Here is an 18,785-nt window from a genome sequence, read left to right as displayed (position 1 = left end):
TAATTTTTTCTTTTATTATTTATAAATATAGGGCTATGTTACACCTATGTGTGTGTGTGTGTGTGTGTGTGTGTGTGTGTGTGTGTGTGTGTATGTTTGTTTCTAAGGGACTAGATTCCCAAGAATAAATTCTCAAGAATTAAATTACTGCTTTAAAGGATTTTATCATTTTCCCAGCTTCTGGTACATATTGTCAAATTGCTTTCCTAAAGGGCTGCCCTGACTCACATTGCCATCAGCAATTACCCATTTTGCTGCATCTTAACCAGAATTGCTTATTATCACTTCAATGTTTTGTAGATTTAATAGACAAAGCAGCACCAAATTGTTTCGATTTGCATGCCATTGATTAATCAAGGATGCCAATCATTTTTCCATATTTTTTTTACTCTTCCCTCTTGAAAGAACCAGGAGACCTAGGAGACCCTTTAGCCCAGTCCTCTAATACTTAGAGGCTGGGAGCCTCCAAGAAGCAGAAGGACAGTACAAGGTTACAGGAATCAGACGGGAGACCGCAAGGAGATGTAATTAACCGTGTTCAGCCTTTGCTGGGTGGTGGCCGAGAGGAAAAACTGTAACAGGTAACTAAAGAATACGTATACAGGGATTCTGGCTAAACTCAAAAGGGTTACCCATCTTCCGTGGGATTTCAACAGCTCCATTTATGTGCGATGGAAATAATGCAGTTGCTTTCTCTTCCATGATCAAAAGGAGGAAATAAGAATTCATTCATGAAATTAAAGGTAGAATGATCATTCACATAGGGACCCTGTTTTAAAGCTGCTTAGTAATTAAGACTGATACCTTCCTTAATAATAGATATGGTAGAGCAGATTTTTCCTGTATCTAGTTGGTATGTTTAAGGTACTTAAATTGACGTCCCTAGTAATAGCCATCTTCATCAAAAGGTTAGTAAAAACCCATGACCTTCAAAACACCGGAGGCTTGTCCCTGGGGATTCTCCATCTTTCCTTTAATATACTTACTTCAGTTTTTCCCAGGTCTCTTCACCAAATTTCTCTATCACAAGAGACTGAAGACAGGTGTTGATAAATCCGTACTAGAACACAAAACAAGAGGGAAAATAGGGATAATGAAGCATGAAATCCCCAGTCGTAGACATCTGAATGGTGTCTTTTAGGAGAACTGCAAAGGCATCTTCTGGAAGAAATGAATTACACCTTTTCCCTGTTTCTCCTGAGTTTACTTCTTTGATAGTTATGCTTTTTCTCCCAACTTAAAGGGAAGCCATTTCCATAGAGAAAACCTAAGGAGCTAAATTTGAAATCAGACTAGAATTAGAAGAGCTTCCTTGTAGATGTTAACTAACTTGGGTTTAAATTAAAAAAAAAAAAAAAAAAAAAGAGGTTCCATGTAACCGTCTCCAAAAAAGGAAATCTTTTGGTTAGAACAAAGAGTTCAAAAACACAACAGGTGCATGGGGTTGGGTGTTAGAGCTGGGGATGAGGAAGGGCACTCGTGTCATATCATTTCACAAAGGCAGTGAAAGGACAATTTTCTTTATAAAAGTAAGTTAGGGATGGGCATGTTTGTGGAAGAAGATATAAAATGTGAAGGAAAATAAAGAGAGGATAAAAACAATAATGAAGAAAGAACAATGGGATTAACAGTTTTCTACCTGGTGTGCCCCTTAATCTGTTATCTTCCTTTTTCCCTTCTTCAGATAAAAAAAAAAAACTTTTTAAATAAAAAAAGGGCTTATAAATACCTCTGCCTGGTGAAGGGCAGTGCAGCCCATGTAGGCCACCCGTCTCCACAGCATGGGGACACCTAAACTAAGGGCTGTGGCAACTGGATTATATTTGAAAACATCAAGGGAATTCCATTTAAAAAAAATCTTCATAAAATAAAGAATCCTCTCACAAATATTTGTGAGAATCTCTCTCACAAATGTCAAGCCCAAGACTTATAAGTTTGGAAGTTTATATATGGGGATTTCTTAAAGGAAAAGAGGCCAGTGCCAACAGGAAGGAGAGGGGTCTGAGTTCTAACAGTTCTTTCTGGAAACGGAATGGACACCATGCTTGGCTGTGTTTTCAGTTCCACAGCAAACTGTAGTCCTTTCCCTTCACTCCATCTCTTCTTGGCTCTACCTGTCCACCACATGTGTGTGACTCATTTACAAGACCACTCTGCAGTCTGCCATTCAAAGCACTCTCTAGAAGCCTCTGAATTTATGTTTCCATTATCCCTACCACTGCTGCTTTAGGCTTACCCAAAATGCCTTTCTCTTCTCCCCAAACACGGAGGGCACTTCTCTGATGGTGTTTCCTGCCCTTTTGCTCAGTCACTCTGTGGCAAACCTTGGCTCGGTTGTTGCCTTGTCTCTAGAACCCATCCCTGTTCCTCTGTCAGATACTGGCTGGCGTTCCCTGTGTCCCAGATTCACCGCTGGACTCTCCTTGTCGTCATCACCACAGGGTTGTTATGTTATGTATGTTATATTATGTCATATCGCATGTGCACATACATATTTCCTATTTATCTACGTATCTATCAACCCTCCCACACACACACACACACACACACACACACACACACACGCACATCATTTTTACATATATTTTCCCCTCTCCTTTGCTAAATTATAAGTTCCTCGGGGTGTAGGTGTAATTGATCTGTATTTCAACTAAAGTACCAAGATGGTACCTGACACGGAGTAGATATTTGATACATTCTTATAGAAAAAATAAGTACTGAATGAAAGCCTCGAGTTTGAAAGCCATGAAAATTTTTAAATACCTCCAGGCATTTAAAATCAATTCAATGTTAACAAAGATAGCAACTGTTTATCCTAGCAATGTTTGCAGAAGAGTGCGGAGGCCAATGAAAATATCTTGCCTGCTGCCTAAGCCTTCTAGTGTATGACAAAGAAAACCAAGGCACAAGGGAACCCAGAGGTCTGCTGGTGGGTTATAACCGTGTGGGATAACGTATCTCAAAATTCAGTGAATTTAGGGTCACTGGGACATGCACTTCAGCACTTGGTCTTAGGCATTCATTGGTCTCTGAAGCCAGTGGCATAGATAAGCATTTGGGGGCTTTAAGCCCCCGAGCATTTAGGTCAAAGAGCAGCCCTCTCACCCTCTGCTAGTTATAAATATGCCTTTCCCTTAAATGCTACCATCGGAGGACTGTCTCTGCCCCTGGAGAGACCAAAAAGAGACAAACAACAGGCTGGTCCTGCACACGTCAGAGGTCTTTTGTATTTGCTTCTCACACACCAGCTCACAGATAGTCTCGCTAAGACATACTCTTCATACATTGGAGGGCCCGATTCGAATGGGGGAGAATGACAAATAGCACCCAAATTCTCTAACACTCAGGAACTACCACCATTAAACTAGTTAGATCGTCAAGCAGGTCGGGACGCTCATTGGCTGGCGGCATCCAAATCTTTTGAGGGCCGCGTGGATAGTAGCTATGGTACCTTTAAGAAACATCAGTGCTCAAAAGAAGTAATCGTTTCCTTTTTTAAAAAAGTCAGAAAATGTTAAGTTTAGCTAAGTGTTTCTCCTGTAAAGATCTCTGCATGTTCCATATCCAATCCAGCTCCCCGGGCCTGCCATCTGTTGGCTGGGGGAGGGAGCCCCATCATGTAATACAGCCTCAGCCCAGAGAGGGGGTGCGGCTTAGAGGAAATAGCTTGCACTCTGGAGCCAGATGGCTTTCAGTCTCTGGGCCTTACAGCTTCGTGGCTTTGGGTAAATTACCTAACCTCTCTGAGCCCTGTCTGCTTAAGAGCTAAAGTGAAATAATAGTGCTTACTCTCTTGCAGTACTATTCTTAGGATTATAGAGCGATGATTCCAGCTACCCGGGTGGATAGCCACCCCCACATTTTAGCAGCGGCTTGACCCTGGACCTTCAGCAAATCTCATTCATCCGCGGTTGTTTCCTCTGGAAAATGGGTAACAGCGGCCCCTTCCTCAATGGGTTGTAGCAAGGATTAAATGAGAGCGTAGGGGTGAGGCACTTAACACGTAGCGAATGCTCAGGAAATGATAGCCATTTTTCTTAGATAACAATCGGTGTTCAACAAATGGAAGCCGAGGGGAAGCGAGGACAGAGGATGCTGAGAGGGTCTTACCATGTTGCTGCAGCAGCTGCCTTCAGGCAAAAGCAGTCGTGGGGGACCGCCAAGCTCCTGACTATCAGGCAACCCCCAATCATTCACAAGAACCCCTGGCAACCCCAGAAGCCTGTCTTGTAGCGTCTGGGCATCCAGAGGGAAATCAGGAGCTGCTCACTGGCCTTCAGGCAAGGAGCTAACTGTTGAGTTCTTAGTCACCAAGGGAGCAAAAAGTAAGGCTGCCCCCACCAGCTGCTGCATGGGACCCGCAGCCGGGTTCCCCGCGGGGTGCATAACCCCATTACTAATTCCTTGGGGATTCGGCCTGAAACTTGAACTTCTCCCAGAGGTACCAACACAAAACAGCACCATGCCGGCAGCTCGGAGCCCCAGGGCCCAGAGCCAGCAGAGCCCCGCAGGGCCCCCGGGGGAGGTGACAGCCCTCACCGGTCTGCCCGCCTCATGTGGGAAAACGCTCCGAGGATGAGCACATCCTCATCATGCTGGGCTCTGGGACTAATTTTTGCTTCCCACCTCATCTTGCTGCAAACTCAAAACCTTACTTGGCTCCCTCTCCCACCCGGTTCCCCCACGGAGAAGTTGGCATCTAATTCTCTCTGACGCATCCTTTCCTAGCTTGGCCTAAGTGGGAGGCCAGGATTCCGGAAGCCCAGGAGGCTATTGCTAAGTCATTCATCCTTTCAGGTGACAGATCACAGTCATCTATCTGTGTGGTGTCACCACGGTGAGCACCTCCGGAGTACAGAGCCTGAGATGGGGGTGTGTTCTCAGGTGGCCGGTCAGGGGGCCCTGTGACCCCAGACCACTCTTAGAACCCTGAACCCGACTTTCAGGATGCCCCTGGGATCCCGCTGGAAGACTGCCTTGCAGATGGCATTACCTTTTGAGAGTTCCTTTTAGTTCTTCTTTAATTAAACCCCCTTGGACCTGGTCCAAAAATGGCCCTGCCTTGACCAGAACTTGACTCTATAATATAACATGAGATTCCCTGGTGCCTTAGAGCCTTACTTGCCTCCCCATCCCCACTCCGTTCAGGCTCTGGTAACCAATTTCCTAGGGCGTCTATTTCCTCAGGGTTGTGATCAGAGGTGAGAAACACAGTCACCAACCACGTCCAGGGTGAACTGCTTACAGCAGTTCCCATAGACTCGCCAGCTTTGGTGTAAAAACAAGAGTAGAAATAAATACAACAGGATCAAGAGGTTGGGTAAGCCCTTGAGGTTGCACTGCTCTGCTCTACGGAGGGTGTAGGACAGCCACATGGATGTGACACATGTCATGGCAGTATCTCATGAGCCTACCATGCCAGGAGCGGAGGCGTTCCTCTGAAACGAATGCCCAGACATCTGGCATGCCCTCCTTAAAGCACAAAGCATCTTTATCTTTGTACCCCCAACACCCAACACATACAGTCAAATTCCAAACGATGTTGAAAGATCCCTCCCCTCTCAGCAGGCTCTCCTTCCCCACCCCCACTCAGATCCATCTCCCATCTTGCCTCCCCCTCTTTCTGCAGCCCCCTTAGAAAGCTCTCCTTGCCTCCCCACCCAGTAGGCCTTTTGGCTCCCTTGTCTGTCACCCTCCTCCTGTCTTCCTCACACTATCCCCTCTATGGAAAGACCTAATAGACAGACGGGTACTTATTTAAGACCCTTCTTCTTCCTTTCTGCAATGGAGACTGCTTGTTCTCAAAAGCTGCCCTTTCTCTGTGCTATTCCTGTGTGGAAGGAACATGTGCTCAGGAGGAGAAAAAAAGGCTCTGGAAGAGGTGATTTCCATAATTATGCTTCCCAAGCCTCTGCCACCATTCAGCTGACAGTCTTCTTTCTCCCCTGCCAAGTGGGCTTGCTCTGGCTCTCTCTTTTGTACCCCCAGCCCTCAACCCTGCTTTTTCAAATACGCCAGCACTCTTACATTTCACAATAAGTAAATGGTTAAAAAAAAAAAATCTCCATTTTCTTTCTCACGCAGCAGATGGCAGGTCTCAGGAACTTGGTGGAAATTAGGCTTTCTGATTTTCTAATAAATTTCAGTATCTCACACAAAAAGCACAAGCTCATTCCGATTCTGATGTTAAGTGCCATATGGCATATCATTCGTGGGCTGTGGCAGCTTCGTCCTCAAGGGTAACAAGGAAGGGGCGATCTTTCCTAGAACAACGAGATTGAGCTTGTATGGACCAATTGGATTCCTTGGCGAATACCATTTGATAATAATATTGTATATGGCAGTGAAGCGATTATCTCTCTTGTATGGTATGTGTTAATTTTCACTGCCAGTTTTCCTAATTACAACCGCCACCCAAAGGACTACTTTTTGTAAATACTCTGTAAACATTTGAAAAGACATAGGCAGTGTATGCGTGGAGAAAAACGTCCCTGGATGTTGAAACTGCCTGGAAAGTTGGCTGACGTTTTATATGTTTTTCAACTGCATCGACAGCCCAGTGAGGAGCTTCCCTCCTCTCTTCCATGACAAAAGGGGCTCCTACCCTGTCATTGTTGTTCTGGGGGCCACTTCTCACTGCTATTTCTTTTGGTCTTTGGGGTGCAGTTCTGTGAGCTTTGACAAGTGTCTACACCTGTGTAGTTCACAGAATCCCACCGACATAAAAAGACAAACCTTCTCCAGCATCACATACCTCATACCTTCTCAATCAGCCCCACCACCCGCAATTACTGTTCTGACGATCCTCATAGATTAGTTTTGCTGGCTCTTGAACTTCAGAACTTCCTATAAATTAAGTCATGCAGCATGTTCTCTTCTGCATCTGGCTTCTTAACTTTTAGCCCATTTGGTGCATTGAAGAAACTCATTCCCCAGGTTAGACGCCTGTCTGTAAATGCATGCTCCTTTACACATCTTCTGTGATACACAATGAAGCCCTGTAAGACACTCTCATCTCTTGTGGTCTGCAGTCTGTGACTTATGTGTAACGAGAAGCACAAGTTTCCATTTTGCCCATGACAAGGGGGAAGGTGAGATACCATAGGGAGTTTACTAGACCAATCTGTACAGTTTGAGGAAAGATCTGCAAGAAGCAAAGGAAAGAGGATGTGGGAGGAAGATTTTCTCTGATAAACTATCACCATCATCTGGTTTGTGTTTGTTTTTGCATTTCTAGGGGTGTAGCTGCCTTACTTTTGGTGAGCCCAAGAGGGAGAAACTGGCATTAGCTAGTATTCACCTGGCTTGCTAAGAGGCACTGGAACATAGAAGAGATAAACTTTGATGGGAGTGCATCAGAGAGACCGAGGAGGAATTTCGGTATCAGCCCAAGGTACAGGGTGCTCTCTCGGAGGGGTGAGTTCTGCATCGCTTTCCTTTACTCACACCATGGGTGCCGCGACATTGGCCTTGATTTCCTCCCAGTGGGACTAATATCTCATTGACAGCCTGAGGTAGAGATTACTTGGCTACAGGTAGGGCTGTGAAACAGAGCCAGATTTCTTTCAGGCATATTTTCATATTTGGAATTTTGGCATACGGCAGCAATAGGGTACTTAGCAATAAGAATCTTCAGGGAAATATTTCCAGAAGACAGGGTGATGGCTTTTTTTTTTTTTTTTTTTGGCAGTTTTATTGAGGAATAATTGGCATACATCACAATAGAAGTTTAAGGTATACAGCGTGATGGGATGATTTATATATCATCTGAAATGATCACCACAATAGGGTCAGCTAACAGCCACTTCTCATAGAGATACAATAAAAAGAAGAAAATAAAAAAGGAAAACAATTTTCTTCTTGTGATGATAACTCACAGGATATAATCCTTGAACAATTTTCCTATATGCTGTCTAGCAGTGTTAATTACCATCATCATGTTGTAACTTACACCCCTAGTGCTTATTTATCTTATAACTGAAATTTGTACCTTTGGACCACCTTCTTCTTCCAGTTTTGCCTCCCTCCATCCTCCACTTTTGGTAATCATTAAGTCTGATCACTTTTTCTAGGAGGTTTTTTTGTTGTTGTTGTTGTTTTTAAGATTTTACATATATGTGAGATCATACAGTATTTGTCTTTCTTTGTCTGGCTTATTTCACATAGCTTAATGCCATATTAGGACGATCCATGTTTTTGCAAATGTTAGGATTTCCTTGTTTTTAATGTTTGAGTAATATTCCAGGGTGTGTGTGTGTGTGTGTGTGTGTGTACACAACACAACTTCTTTACCCACTCATCCATTGATGGACACTTAGGTTGTTTCCATGAGTTGGCCATTGTAAATAATGCTGCTATGAACAGCAGGGCTCAGTTATCTTTTCAAGTTATTGTTTTCATATCCATTGGATATATTCCCAGAAATGGAATTGCTGGATGATTTGGTAGTACCATTTTTAATTTTTTGAGGATTCTCCATACTGTTTTCCACTGCAGCTCTACAGGTTCCCATTAGCCTCATCCTCGCCAGCATTTATCACCCCCTGTCTTTTTGATAATAGCCATTCTAACAGACATGAGGTGCTACCTCACTGTGGTTTTAATTTGCATTTCCTTGTTGCTTAGTGGTGTTCAGCATCTTTCCAGGTACCTGTTGGCCTTTTATACATCTTCTTTGGCAAAGTGTCTCTTCAGATCCTTCGCCCATTTTTTAATTGGATTGTTTGGGTTTTTTCCTATTGAGTTGTATGAATTCTTTATATATTTTGGATATTAACCCTTTATCAGATGTATAGTTTGCAAATATTTTTTCCCATGCTGCAGGCTGTCTTTTCACTTGGTTGATGACTTCTTTTGCTGTGCTTTTTAGTTTGATGTCATTTCTCTTGTTCATTTTTTATTTTGTTGTTTGTGTTTAAGGATTTTAAATGTCACATCTAAAAACATTATCACCAAGACCCATGTCAAGGTGCTTTGTTCCTATGTTTTCTTCTAGGAGTTTCATGATTTCAGGTATTACATATAAGTCTTCAATCCATTTGAGTAAATTTTGTGGGTGGTGTGGAATGTAGATCCATTTTCATCCCTGTACATGTGAATATCCAGTTATCCCAGCACCATTTATAGAAAAGACTGTCTTTTCTCCATTAAGTACTCTTGGCTCCCTTGTCAAATATCAGTTGACTATACATGCTTGGGTTTATTTCTGGGCTCTTGATTCTGTTTCATGGGCTTATTTGTCTGTTTTTATGCCAATACCATACTGTTTTGATGATTATAGCTTTATAGTAGAGCTTGAAGTCAGGAAGTGTGATGCCTCCTGTTCTCATCTTTCTTGGGATTTCTTTAGCAATTTGGGGTTTTTGGTGGTTCCATGTAAGTTTTAGGAGTGTTTTTCTACTTTTGTAAAAAATGCCATTGGAATCTTGACAAGGATTTCATTGAATCTATAGATGGGTTTTGGTAGTATTCACATTTTAACAGTATTATTTCTTCAAATCCATGAACATAGTCAATCTTTCCATTTATTTGTGTGTTTTTTTTATTTCTTTCATCAGTGTCTTGTAGTTTTCAAAGTAGAGATCTTTCATTTCTTTCAATTTATTCCTATATATTTCATTATTTTTGGTGGTATTGTAAATGAAATGAATTTATTTCTTTTTCAGAAAATTTATTGTTAGCATATAGAAATGCTACTGATTTTTGTATGCTAGTTTTATATCCTACAACTTTACTGAATTCATTGATTAAGTCTAATAGATTTTTAGTTGAGTCTTTCAAATTTTCTATATATAAAATATCATCTGCAAATAGACACAATTTTACTTCTGCCTTTTCAATTCGAATCCCTTTTATTTCCTTTTATTCTTTATAATTTCCCAATTATTATTATTATTATTATTATTATTTTATTTACATATTTTTACCTGTCATTTCTTTTTCTTGCCTGGTTGCTATGGCTAGGACTTTCAGTACGATGTTGAAGAAGACTGTTGAGAGTGGATATCCTTGTCCTGTTCCTGATATTAAAAGAAGTTTTTAGCCTTTAACCATTGGGCATGATGTTAGCTGTGGTCTTTCATATATGCCTTTATTATGTTGAAATATATTCCTCCTGTCCTAATTTGTTAAGAGATTTTATCATGAATGAATGTTGAATTTTTCAAATGCTTCTTCTGTGTCTCTTGAGATGATTATATAATTCTTTTGTTTCAATCTATTAATTTGATGTGTCATATTGATTTGCATATTTTGAACCATACTTGCATGCCAGGAATCAATCCCTCTTAATCATGGTGTATGATCCTTTTAATGTGCTGCTAAATTCAATTTGCCAATATTTTATTGATAATTTTTACATCTATATATATCAAGGATATTGACCTGTAGTATGTGTGTATGTATGTATGTATGTATTTTTCTAATAGTGTCCTTTTCTGGTTTGGGTATCAGGATGGTGCTGGCCTCATAAAATGAGTTTGAATGTGTTCCCTCCTCTTCAATATGTTAGAAGAGTTTGAAAAATGTTGTTGTTAATTTTTATTTAAATGTTTGGTAGAATTAACCAGTGAAGCCATTGGGCCCTGGGCTTTTCTCCATTAGGAGAATTTTTATTACTGATTTAATCTCCTTACTAGTAATTGGTCTATTCAGATTTTCTATTTCTTCATTTCTTTCTATTCTATTCCTTTCTTTCTTCAGTCTCAGTTAAGTTGTATATTTCTAAGAATTTGTCCATTTCTTCTAGGTTGTCTAGTTTGTTAGTATACAGTTATTTGTGTCATCTCTTATGACCCTTTGAATTTCTGTGGTATTGATTGTAATGTCTCTTGTTTCATTTAGAATTTTGTTGATTTGAGCCCTTTCGTTTTTCCCCCTTGGTTAGTCTAGTTAAGGCTTTGTCAATTTTGTTTATCTTTTCAAAGAACCAATTTACAGTTTGGTTAATCTTTCTATTTTGTTTTCTATTTTCTATTTCATTTATTTCTGCTCTAATCTTTATTATTTCCTTTTTTCTGCTAACTTTAAGCTCAGTTGTTCTTCTTTTTCTAGATCCTTAAGTCATAGAGTTATGTTGTTTACTGGGGATCTTTCTTGCCTCTTGATGTAGGTATTTATTGCTATGAACTTCCCTCTTAGTACTGCTTTTGCTGCATCCCACAAGAACTTTAATGCTATGCTTCCATTTTCATTTGTCATGGTTTATTTCTAAATGTTCACAATAAGTGCTTGTTGACTTCTTGTCATGCAAGCTGTGATAGTAATAGCTCACTCTACCAAGCCTCACTATGTGCCCAAGCATGAACTACATGAAATTCCTGTTCCTGTGGGCCAAATACTTGAATACTGGCAATCTCATTTGGTTCCATTTAATATTATTTCATTCTTACCACAATCCTATAAGGTAGGTCCTTTTATCATGAACTCCCTTAAAAGTGACAACAATGAGGTATAGAGAAAGTTAAGTAGCTTCCTTGAGGCTCCAAAACTAGTTAATGTCAGAGCTGGTATTCAAACTCAGGCCCAAGTCTCTATAACCTCCAAGAAAATAATTAAAATAGTAGGTAATAATCCCTTTTGGTTTTTATTTATTTATTTATTTGTTTGTTTATTTATTTATTTATTTATTTATTTTTAGATCCTTAAGTCATAGAATTAAAATGGTGGGTAATAATCCCATTCCTTTTTTCAGCAGCTGAGGGCTGTCTTGAAGTCAGGTGGTATCTTCAGAAAAATCTTTTTCTAAGAAAGTCAAACTCTGGCCCATGGGGGCCCCCTTTCTTTCATCTGCTACACTGGTAGATGACATTTTACTTTGGACCTGGAATTAGTGCAGTGTTGTGGGGGAAAAAAACAAAAACAAAACCTGGAAAATGGGCTCTTGCGTGTAGAACTCTTGGTCTTTCCATTTGGGACCAGAGCCTTCCCCTTAGAACTGAGGAAAACGGCAAGAGCTGAGCCTTTTCCTCATTGAACCCTGTGCTTTCTGGCAATGGTGCCTGTGCCATTCTAAGAGGGCATGCTTCTTTCTCTTTCTGTTTTTTATTTCAAACCTTCAGGGCTAGGGAAAGAGGACCAACAGAATTACTAGGCGTGAAGTGCCACCATGTGGCCAAATGATCACATACCAACAGCTTGCTGTATCATTGTTCTGCTGTAGGGAGGCCATGGTATGTGGCTTTGAATGGTCACAAATCCAGATCGAGTGGAGGAACACAGCTCAGAAGACTGGACTCAGCTCTCAGTCCTCCCTCTGGGACTGGTTCCCAAGGCATGGATTAATCATGAAAATGTCGTTTGTCCTCCCCAAACAGCAGTTCCCCTCAATGTAATACGGAGCTGTGATTTTCAGGGGGTGGAACTCCAGGAACTGCAAAGTGAAGACAAGTTTACCTTTACAAATCACATACAGAAGCCAGGCAAGCCTGGAGATGAGGAGGCAAACCAAACGATAGCTCTGACACTCCTTTGAAGGCTCCTTTAAGACCGAATTCAGCAGACTTCAAATGTAACCTGATCTATGCTTCCATTTAATCTGGGGGAAAGCTGCAAATAAATGGGATGATCTGGAGGCCATATGTAAAGGAAGCATGACAATAAAGGATTGTCACATTGTAATAACTTATATACTGATATTTTCCAAGAGCTCATGGTAATTTTTTCTAGCGTTTATTTGTTTTTGAGAGAGAAAGAGCACAAGTGGGGGGAGAGGCAGGGAGAGGTGGAGACAGAGGATCTGAAGCAGGCTCTGTGCTGACGGCAGAGAGAAAGCCCGACGCAGGGCTCGAACTCATGAACCGCGAGATCACGCCCGAAGCCCAAGTTGCATGTTTAACTGACTGAGCTGCACAGGCACCCCTTAACTGCAGTATTTATGGTGTGCTTGCTGTGTGCGGGACACTGTGCAGAGTACTCTATGTGCATTGTCGTGTTAGGTGCTCATATACCCCGTGAGGGAGTCACGCGTGCTGTGATACTTTACAACCAGGACACTGAGGCGGAAAGCAGTCAAGCATCAAGTCCAAGGCCAACCATCTGCTGGGTGGGGGAGCTGAGAGTCCGGCTAGACCTCTGACTCAAGAGCACATTTCCATCCTCACGTTGATTCAGTGCTGCCTTCTTCCAAACGGTTATTTCAGGAGGCTAGACTACCTCTAATCCAGTCTTCAAAATTTCTAGAATTTCTCTTTTATAGCTATTTTCAGGGTGTGTGGCAGAATTTTTGACTCTTCGAAGGGATGGCAAATCATCACCCTTGAATATGCCCGTAGTTAACAGTTACTGTCTGGCAGGCCCTTTAACCCTCATCACAACACTGCAAGTTAAGAGCTAGTATTATCATGCCCAATTCACGTTTGAGAAAAATGAGGCCCAGGGAGCCCACGTCGCTGGCCTGCTTTTCCACCCGGGCCTGCATGGTCTGCAGAGGGCCACGGGGTGAGAGCGGGTCTTGCTCGTTGGAGGAGGAGGTGTGAGGGCCTGATGCCACCCCCCTCCCACTCACCCATCACCACCAACCCCCCCACCCGCCCCCCGACACTGGCTGCCGGCGAGATCCTTGAAGCTCTGGTCTGTTACCCTCCACTGCCTCTCAGGACCACTGGAGTTTTAGAAAGAGCCAGAAAGAATCTGGAGCTGGGTTTTACGAGTAGGGTCAGTGAGCTCTCTGGATGTAGACGGTACCATTTTGAATCAAGGTCAAGACTATTCTTCTCACCTGGCTTTGGCGCATGCCCTGCTGGCCCTGCACCACCCCCCTCCACTGTCTATGCTCCGTCCCCCCAAACGTGGAGCATTTTCTTCACCTCAGGAGCTTGCTTTCCCTCACACCACACGGGCTCCTTCTCTTCTGGGCCTCTAAATATTGGGGTCTCTAGCGGATCCTTCACCTCACCTCCTTTCAGATCTCCACGGGGTATCTTGGTGACTGCAGCTCCTCGTGGCTTCAGATTCTGTCTCTATGGCACCACTGCCCAGTTTTGCACCCCTAGATCCAGCCGCTCCCCTGAGCTCCACCCAAAGTGTCTGATTCCTCAGCTGGAAGTGCACAGAAGGCTCTAAGTTAATACATCCAAGAGATGACTTTTGGTTACTGCCCCCCAAAACCCCCCTGCTAATCAGCCCCTCTGTCAATCAGCTTAATAAAGGGTATCTGTGGTCACTTGCACCTCAAGAGAGAGCCCCGTGTCTCTATATCCGGTTCGCGGCAAGCCTAAATAGCCACCTGTCCTGCTTCGGAGTCTCTCTAACCCAGTCCTCTGTAGCAGCCCACTCCCCCCATCCAGGCAGCCAGCGTCGTCTCTTGTCCGGCCCACTGCAGAGTGACCCGGCTGCTGTCCCAAGTTGTCCCTCTGAGCCCTTAAGGCAGATCCCCACCCAGCGGCCACAATCCTCTTTTAAAAACGAAATCAGAAGCTGCTACTCTCCCGTTCAGAACCACCCAGTACATTCCTTCCTGCCTCCTCAAGACCCCCTCCCTGATGCCATCCTGCCCCTGGGCCTTTGTGCGGACTCCCTCCTTGGCCTGACCAGTCCTTCCCCTGGTCTCACTTAATCCGTCTCTCATTCAGGGCCCTGTTCAAGCATCACCACCTCTGAGAGGCTTTCTCTGACTAAAAACCCCCCACCTTCTGCTCATCTACTCTCTAGCCCATTCTCTATTCTACTTCACATCATTTATCATTACCTGACATGTTATTACATTTGAATATATGCATATAATGTATGCTGGCTTATTGCCTGCATACCTCTCCCACCAAATTTCTAAGCTCTGAAGGTAGGGATCTAGTCTTAGTGTTCTACTCTCAGGATCTGGGAGAGTTCTGAGCATATATGGGTACTCAGTATAACTTGCAAATAAATCAGTGATGTCTTTGAACTCCCTCCAGTGCCATACTCCCTCCAGCACAGATCCTTTGCCCATGACATTTCCTCAGCCTGAATCCCTCTCTACAGCCCCCAACCCTTTATATTCTGATGCCTCCTATCCCCCTAAAGATCTCAACTCACTTCATTTCAATTCATTTATGCAATCTGTCAATCAGTCACTCAGTCAACAAACAGTTGTTGGTGTAGGCACTCTTCTTGACGCAGGGGATAGAGCATGAACAGAATAGACTATGCTACTGCCCTCATGGAGCTCACAATTTAAGGGGGGCAAGCGTGCATGTGTGAATGTATATGAGTGAGTATGTGTGAGTGTGTATATGTGTGCGTGTGTGTATAATCACATGTTAGATCATAGTAAACACAGCGCAGCCAGCTGATCCATGGTGGAGATTAAGAGCAGTGATAGTTGAGGGGCACCTGCATGGCCCAGTCAGTTAAACATCCAACTTTGGCTCCGGTTCATGGGTTTGAGTCCCATGTCAGGCTCCACGCTAACAGTGCAGAGCCTGCTTGGGATTCTCTCTCCCTCCCTCCTTCCCTCCCCCTCCCCAACTCCTGCTTTCTCTCTCTCTCAAAATAAATAAATAAGCTTTAAATTTTTTTTTAAAAAAATAGCAGCGATAGTTGAGATAGGGTGGTCAAGAAGACCTCTCTGGGGAGGTGACATTTGAGTATTTGAGTAGGACAAGTGAAGCCATATGGGATCTAGAAAGCCCTCCCCAAGCCACTCAGACGCCCCAACCAGCTCACACGCCCCCCCTTACAAGTTCCCTGTGACACCACGGGCCTCCTCCCAGGATCCTTACCACAATTCTGATCCATGGTACTGCTGTAATCCTTTGATTAAGGTCTGTCTCTCCCACCAAACTGAAAGCTCCGTGAGAGACTGTTTATGTTCTGTCCCCAGACATAGGGTGGGACATAGTACATGCTCAACATTCTTTGTCAAATGACAAACAAATGGATAAATGAACACAGGAATTCCCCCAAGAGAATGACCGGCAGGCTTTGACATCCTCCATGGCCTGGGAGGTCAACCAAAATGGCTTCATACATTTATTTACACCCTGTGTCTGCCCAAACCCTCCCCTCACCACCACCATGCTCCTCCTGCCCCTTTCAAGGAGAGCTGCCCTGACCCAGGGTGTTGATGAGGAACAGGGGGGTCTAGGGCACCCTGTGTTTGATTGGGGGGGTGGGTGCCTACCACAGCTGGAAACAGATACCACCTGAGAACGCATGTGAACTGCACAGGGACCGTGGGCAAGATCTACCACAGAAGTCAGATCTGGGGCCTGAGATCCTCTCTTCCCGAAGCTATGGGAAGTTTGGATTGGTTTAATCCCACAGCCTTTCAGGGGCCATTCTCCAGGCTCACCACCACCACCCTCCCCCACCGCCCCCATAACTGTATTGCATCATCTGAGGCTTCTGCTCTCTACGCTTCGGCTCAAGAACAAGATAACACTCAATTCTTTACCCCCATCTGATCAATTCTTCTTGACATCTATCAATGTAGCCTTCCATGGATGCTCAGTAAAAACCTTGCCCTTCAGTCAAGGGCATCCCCTTGCTGGCCACTGCCATGTCTGTGACCTGTCCTTTTGCATGAAATGACAGCCTTTAGCAATCTTCTGCCAGAGACTAAAGCTGTCTTTCAAGAGAACCTCTCCTGTGAAGTTCTCCCTGACACCTTGAGCTAAATGGGCTTCTGCTTTTGCAGAGCTATTCTTATGGGTGGGCAGAGGTGCTCCATGAAGCAGTAAGTGCTCAGCACCATTTTATCCATGTTTGTCCTAACTTCCCCCGTTGAGTTGCCGATTACCAAAGGAGAGAAAGTGTGTCTTATACTCTTTTGCTCGATATACAGCTTAATAAGGACTTGATAGATTCATCCAGCCTTGAAGGACTAGAATACGCTGTGGTTCCATGTGTGGTGGACTGAACGATGGCCTCCCCATGATGGCTGCATCCTAACCCCCAGAAACTGTGAATGTTACCTTATATGGCAAAAGGGACTTTGTAGATTTGATTCAGTTAAGGTTTTTGAGACGGGGAGACGATCCTGGGTCATCCAAGTGGGACTGATGTAATCACAAAGGTCCTTAAGAGGGACAAGCAAGAGATCAGAGTGAGTAACTGGAGATGTGAAGACAGAAGCAGAAGGTGCAGGTGATGTCAAGCAGGGCCCACAAGTCAGGGTATGTGGGCATCCTCTGGAAGCTGGAAAGGCAAGGGGACGGATGATCCCCTCAAAGCCTCCAGAAGGAATCAGCTCTGCTCACACCTTGATTTATCCCAGTCGGCCTGATTATAGTTCTCCAGACTCTAAGAGAATAAAGCCCCTGCATTTGTGGTCATTGTTACAACAGCAGGAGGAAATGAATTCACCATGAAAGGGCCATCCGTGATGACACAAATGTGCCTCCTGTTAGAACCACCTGGAAGCCATGTTCTCTGTAGCAGAGGTACCCTTCAGAGTTGGGTATATACCATTCAAACTAAACTCCCATGTATCTTCCTGCATGAAGAAGACATTTTGTGGTGGGAGCTAGACAACAAAGCCTGAAGTATAAGTCCATTGTCAGGAGCTCACATCCTCTTTTTTGGATAGAGGTCTAGAGATAGGTAGATTTCCATAAATCAAAACTGAGACAATCCTGGGAAAGCTGTAGCCACTACCATTGTTTCTCAAGGAGCAGCTGATCGAATAACTGCTCATTTCGTGGGGGAAAAGAATCAATCACCTCAGCTGATTTTACTGAATTGACTTTTATTGCCATGAATTTTATTTCTCTTAAGACCTCAGTAGACACTATCTCAGGATTGCCTAGACAAAGCCCAGATCCTGCAGTTTATCACCAATTTCAAACACCTAAAATCATCCCAAAGACCCGCCAGCCTTCTGTTTCTGAATCATGGAATTTTTCAGGCAGTCTGTGTATAGTCTCATTAAAGACAAAAATATACAAAATGGGAAGCAAAAGAGGAAAGGATGGCTTCGTGTCCCATAAGCAATAAATGCTAAAAGAAAAAAAAAATCAAGACTCCAAACATCCTTTCTGTCCTGTTTATTTTTTTTCTTATCTGTAAAAGCAAAATGTACACAAAGTCTTCACCACATAATGTCAGGGTCGAATCTATGACAAACTGTAGTTTGATAAGAGGCAGGGTAAAGAGACCTTCATTCTGAACTTATCCTTAGCAGTGAACTTTTATTTGTGGGGCTTCAAAACAAGGCCACATTTGGGGAAAAGGAAGATACGTGGCAATATTAACTTGGTGTGCTTTAATGCAGTTTATAAAACAAATCTCCCAAACATTTATTTTTCAGCCAAGCTTCTGGCTAGAGTGGGCTTGGGATAAGCAACAAAATGAAAGAGATCTCCCAAACATTGACCTTGGCACTCAAAAAGAAAATAATAATAAAGACAAGTATTAAAACGTTTCCAGTATATTTTCATCCGAAATGTGTTGATATAAAATGTCTAAGAATGCCACATAATTTTTAGTTTTTTTTTTTCATAGGAGTTTTAAATACTTAGATTCAGATAGTCAAGTTCACATAAATAAAACATTCTTTATAAAAAACTGAACAATACAACCATCATTACATGGGCCTGGCAGAAAGAAAGCTCTATTCAGTTCTCAGAGTGACCTTAGCCTAGAGCGTCTTGGGCTTAATTTAGATTATTGGTTTGTCCTAGTCTGTCTCCCTCCTTTACCCCCAAGAGCACTCTGGCATTTCATGAGCATGTACCAACTGGACGATTTCTTTCTTTGTAAGAAAACACCAGAAGAAGTAATAGGAATGAACAGAATGCAATGTGTTCTCTAGACCAGTGGTTCTCAAACCCGAGCAGGAAAAAGTATGTGAGAAGTGCAAAGAATATATT

The 18,785-nt window shown here is 43.1% G+C and overlaps 1 protein-coding gene across 1 annotated transcript in view; it reads right to left on the bottom strand.

The window, feature by feature from the left end:
* Nucleotides 1–4,464, bottom strand: part of LOC102970885 (guanylate cyclase soluble subunit beta-2-like) — a 59,803-nt gene extending 55,339 nt beyond the window's left edge. Inside the window, exons 1-3 of the mRNA XM_042998326.1 lie at nt 4,271–4,464; nt 4,111–4,171; nt 987–1,060 (exon numbers count right to left, since the gene is read on the bottom strand). Coding sequence (XP_042854260.1) covers nt 987–1,060; nt 4,111–4,171; nt 4,271–4,464 — 329 coding nt within the window. The remainder of the gene's footprint in view (nt 1–986; nt 1,061–4,110; nt 4,172–4,270) is intronic.
* Between the last annotated feature and the right edge of the window lie 14,321 nt (nt 4,465–18,785).

This window comes from Panthera tigris, chromosome A1 (assembly GCF_018350195.1).
Source record: "Panthera tigris isolate Pti1 chromosome A1, P.tigris_Pti1_mat1.1, whole genome shotgun sequence".
Lineage (NCBI taxonomy): Eukaryota > Metazoa > Chordata > Mammalia > Carnivora > Felidae > Panthera > Panthera tigris.
Note: the sequence above shows the minus strand (reverse complement) of the source record. Positions and strands in the feature narration are given on the sequence as shown.